The sequence below is a fragment of the Monodelphis domestica genome, chromosome 3 (assembly GCF_027887165.1).
Source record: "Monodelphis domestica isolate mMonDom1 chromosome 3, mMonDom1.pri, whole genome shotgun sequence".
In the NCBI taxonomy this organism is placed as follows: Eukaryota; Metazoa; Chordata; class Mammalia; order Didelphimorphia; family Didelphidae; genus Monodelphis; species Monodelphis domestica.
In genome coordinates, this window is record NC_077229.1 from 82,661,970 (window position 1) to 82,667,012 (window position 5,043).

At 33.8% G+C, this 5,043-nt stretch overlaps 1 protein-coding gene across 1 annotated transcript; it reads right to left on the reverse strand.

The window, feature by feature from the left end:
• Nucleotides 1–1,763: 1,763 nt before the first annotated feature.
• Nucleotides 1,764–2,711, reverse strand: LOC100619358 (olfactory receptor 1361-like). The gene has a single exon (XM_016432706.2). The coding sequence runs from the start codon at nt 2,709–2,711 to the stop codon at nt 1,764–1,766; it is 948 nt and encodes a 315-aa protein (XP_016288192.2).
• Nucleotides 2,712–5,043: the final 2,332 nt, after the last annotated feature.

The following is a 5,043-nucleotide window of genomic DNA, read 5'->3' on the forward strand; positions in this document are numbered from 1 at the left end:
TTGAATTCAGATCATTCTGACTTCTGGTCTAGCATATTATCCACTGTACCTCCTAGCATATAAGCTCTTTTTAAAAAAAATCTTTGTTTCTTCAGTACCTGGCATTTTGCCAGTAATTTTGTAAATGTTTAAGAAGTGCTTGTTGATTAATTAAATATGTAGAGAAGATTGCTCCTCCAATAGAGGTTAGACTAGATGGTCCCTGAAGTCTATTCAAATGAATATATTTTGTGATTCTAAGTGGTAGAAGGAATACATGAACATTTATCATAAAATCATAGGATGGCAGAACTGAAGAGAATCTTAAATCTAATCTAGTCCTTTCACTTTATTTATTGTTAATTTCTTTTGTTTAATCTCACCTTCATTTCTGAGCATATCTTTTCTTCTCTTACATACTGAACCATCTCTTGAATAAAGAAAAAAGAAAAGGGAAAAAAGCAATATATATGTATATGTTATTAGCAGTATATATAATATTTTACCTCCATATTTTCCCACCTCTGCAAAGAAGAGAGGGTGGCACATTTTCTCAACTCTTGCTTTGTGCCAAATTTGGTTGTCATAATTCCAGAGCATTCAGTTTTATTATTTCCTTCTTTCCCTTTATATAATTGTAGTTATTGTGTATATTATTCTTTTTTTTCTGGGTTATATGTGTATTATCATACAAAAAGATTTCCATATTGGTCATTATTGTAAGAGAATACTCATATAAAACCCCAAACCCCAAAATATAAACACAAATAAATTAAAGTGAAAAATAGAATGCTTTGATCTGCAAACAACAGTTCTTTTTCTGAAGGTAGATAGCATTCTTTGTCACAAGTCCTTTAGAATTGTCCTGGATCATTATAATGTTAAGAATAGCCAAGATGTTTACAGTTGATTATTGTGCAATATTGCTGTTACTGTGTACAATGTTCTTCTGGTTATGCTTATTTCTCTCTGCGTCAGTTCATGAATTCTTCTAGTTTTTTCTGAAATCATCCTGGTCATCATTTCTAACAGCACAATAGATTCCATCACCATCATATACACAATTGTTCAGCCATTTACCAATTGATGGATTCTCAAGTTCTGATTCTTTTTCAGTATAAAAAGAGCTGCTATAAATATTTTTGTACAAGTATGTCCTTTCTCCCTTTTTTAATCTCTTTGGGGATACAGATCTACTAGTGGAATTACTAGATTAAAAGATATGCAGTTTTATTGTATGCTGTTCTACAGGTTCTGCTTACTTCATACTTCATTAGTTCCTGTAAGTCTTCTCAAATTTGTGTGAATTTCTTGTTGCTATATTTTATTAGAAAGGCAGTATGGTGTAGGGGCTAAAGAATTAACTTCAAAATCAGAAAGATCAGAATTCATGTCCTGCCTCTGACACAAACTGACTTTATGATTCCTGGAAAGTTCCTTCATTTTTCAGTGCTCTAGCCAATTCTCCAATTACATAAACTACACTGAACTTGTTGAGCTCTACTACAAGGTATCTCCAGAGTAGCTGTCCCTTAATTTTATAGATAAGAAACATGAGACTTAGGAAGATTAACTGATTTTCTTCAGTTACAAAGTGGCTGAATCCAAAGAATTAAATGCCTGATAAATTCTGTGCTTGTTCTATCCACCACATTATTAATGGTGTAGGTAGAAAGATGAGCAACTGACTTCATTCATTGCATATACAAGAAGTCTTACTGTGAATCTATCCATTTGCTGAGGTTGGTGTCTGAGATCCAAGCTCCTAAACCCAGAAAGATGTTTCATAGCCACAAAGAGAATCCTGGTTTCCTGGTGAGGAGTATCCTCAGGGCTCCTTTCATGTCCTTATTCCTTAAGCTGTAGATGAAAGGGTTCAGCATAGGAGTGACCACTGTGTACATCACAGCCACTGCTGTGTCCTTTTGGGCTGTGTGGGTGGACGTGGGGCTGAAGTACACTCCAATAATTGTTCCATAGAAAAGACAGACCACAGTGAGGTGGGAGCCACAGGTGGAGAAGGCTTTCCGCTTCCCACTAGCAGATGGGATTCTCAGCACGGCCACAGAAATGTGAACGTAGGATATCAGGATGCCAATGAAGGGCACAACAGCTGTCAGTCCTCCCACTGTGAAGATCAGCAAGTCATTGATGAAGGTGTCTGAACAAGCCAATTTTATCAGGGCATTGAGGTCACAGAAGAAGTGGTGGATTTCATTGTGGCCACAGAATGAAAGTTGGTTCAGGGATGTAGTGTGTATAAGGGAATTAATACAGGTCCAAATCCAGGACACTGCCACTAGAAGTGCACAGACCTGTGGGGTTATGATCATGGTATAGTGGAGAGGGGCACAGATAGCCACATATCGGTCATAGGCCATGGAGGCAAGGAGGACACTATCAGTCCCTATGAGCCAACTGAAGAAGAATGTTTGCGTTAGGCACCTGCCATAAGGAATTACTTTGTTCCCAGATATATGATTAACCAACATCTTGGGGATGGTGGTGGATGTGAAGCAGATATCAACCAGGGACAAGTTGCTGAGGAAAAAGTACATGGGAGTATGAAGGCGAGAGTCGATTCTAATTGCTAGAATGATGAGTAGGTTCCCCAGCACTGTGATCATATACATAAGCATAAAGAGGAAGAACAGAAGCCTCTCCTGCTCTGGTTGACCTGAAAGGCCCAGAAGGATGAACTCAGAGACTTCTGACTGATTTTTCTGTTCCATGGGTCTGTTGGTAAGCACATGTGGAAAAAGAGACAAAATATGAATGTTAGAAAGTCCATTCAAAGTTTATTTGAATGGTTTTACAGGAATAAAATTAGTAAATCCAGAATTGGTTGAGACATCGGATATGGGAAAAGAAGTTATCACTGCTAATAGTCTGAAGTCCAAAATTTATAGGAAATTGAGATGTATGTATGTATGTATGTATGTATGTATGTATGTATGTATCTATCTATCTATCTATCTATCTATCTATCTATCTATCTATGCATCTATCTATCTATGTATCTATGCATCCATGTAACTCTGTATCTATCTATGTATCTATGTATCTATCTATGTAGCTATCTATGTATCTATCTATGTATCTATGTAACTATCTATGTATATTTGTATCTATCTATATATCTATGTATCTATGTAACTATCTATGTATCTTTGTATCTATCTATGTATCTATCTATGTATCTATCTATGTAACTATCTATGTATCTTTGTATCTATCTATGTATCTATGTAACTATCTATGTATCTTTGTATCTATCTATGTAACTATCTATGTATCTTTGTATCTATCTATGTATCTATGTAACTATCTATGTATCTATGTAGCTATGTATGTATGTATGTATCTATCTAGCTATGTAACTATCTATGTATCTTTGTATCTATATATGTATCTTTGTATCTATTTATGTATCTATGTTACTATCTATGTATCTATGTATCATCTATGTATCTATGTATCTATCTATATATCTATCTATGTATCTATGTAACTATCTATGTATCTTTGCATCTATCTATGTATCTATCTATCTATGTATCTATCTATGTATATATCTATGTATCTATGTAACTATCTATGTATCTTTGCATCTATCTATGTATCTATCTATGTATCTATGTATCTATCTATCTATGTAGCTATCTATATATCTATGTATCTATCTCTATCTATCTATCTATGTAGCTATCTATATATCTATGTATCTATCTATCTATGTATCTATGTAACTATCTATGTATCTTTGTATCTATCTATGTATCTATGTAACTATCTATGTATCTTTGCATCTATCTATGTATCTATGTATGTATCTATCTATGTATGTATCTATGTATCTATCTATGTAGCTATCTATATATCTATGTATCTATGTAACTATCTATGCATCTTTGTATCTATCTATGTATCTATTTATCTTTGTAGCTATCTATGTATATATATGTAGCTATCTATCTATGTATCTATCTATGTATCTATGTATCTATCTATGTATTTATGTATCTATCTATGTATTTATGTATCTATCTATGTATTTATGTATCTATCTATCTATCTATCTATCTATCTATCTATCTATCTATCTATGTAGCTATGTATCTATCTCTGTATCTATGTAACTATCTCTGTATCTCTGTATATATGCATGTATGCATGTATCTATCTATCTATGTAGCTATCTATGTATCTATCTATCTATGTATCTATGTAGCTGTCTATGTATCTATCTATGTATGCATCTATCTATCTATGCATCTATTTATCTATCTATCTATGCATCTATCTATCCATCCATCCATCCATTTATCTGTCTATCTGTCTGTCTGTCTATCTATCTATCTATCTATCTCCTTCTGTCTGACTGTCTGCCTCTCTGTCTGACTGTCTGCCTCTCTATCTGACTGTCTGCCTCTCTATCTATCTATCTATCTATGCATCTATATAGCTATCTATATAGCTATCTATGTATCTATCTCTGTATCTATGTATGTATGTATGTATGTATGTATGTATGTATCTATCTATCTATCTCCTTCTGTCTGACTGTCTGCCTCTCTGTCTGTGTATCTATCTATCTATCTATCTATCTATCTATCTATCTATCTATGTATCTATCCATCTATCTCCTTCTGTCTGACTGTCTGCCTCTCTGTCTGTCTGTCTATCTATCTATCTATAACATGAAGGAGTTCTCTAATAGACAAGGGGTCAAATGATAAAAGCAAATATTTTATTATCTGAGTGATAATTGCAAAGTATAAATGGCCACATAAAAACATCCTGCAAATCACTAATAGTAACAGAAATATCAGTGAAAGAACCCTGAAGTTTTACCTCCTATCCTGATAACTAGGAAATAACAAAAGATAGGAATGATCAGTTCTGGTGGGCCTGTGGTAAGATGGTACACTGATTCACATTTGTCAGGGTTATGAAGTGATAGAAATATTCCATTTTTCAGTTTGGAATTGGACAACTTAAAAATCTTTCCATACTCTAGTACTTTATCTCAATACTATGCCATATTCTAGTGCTTTATCTTCA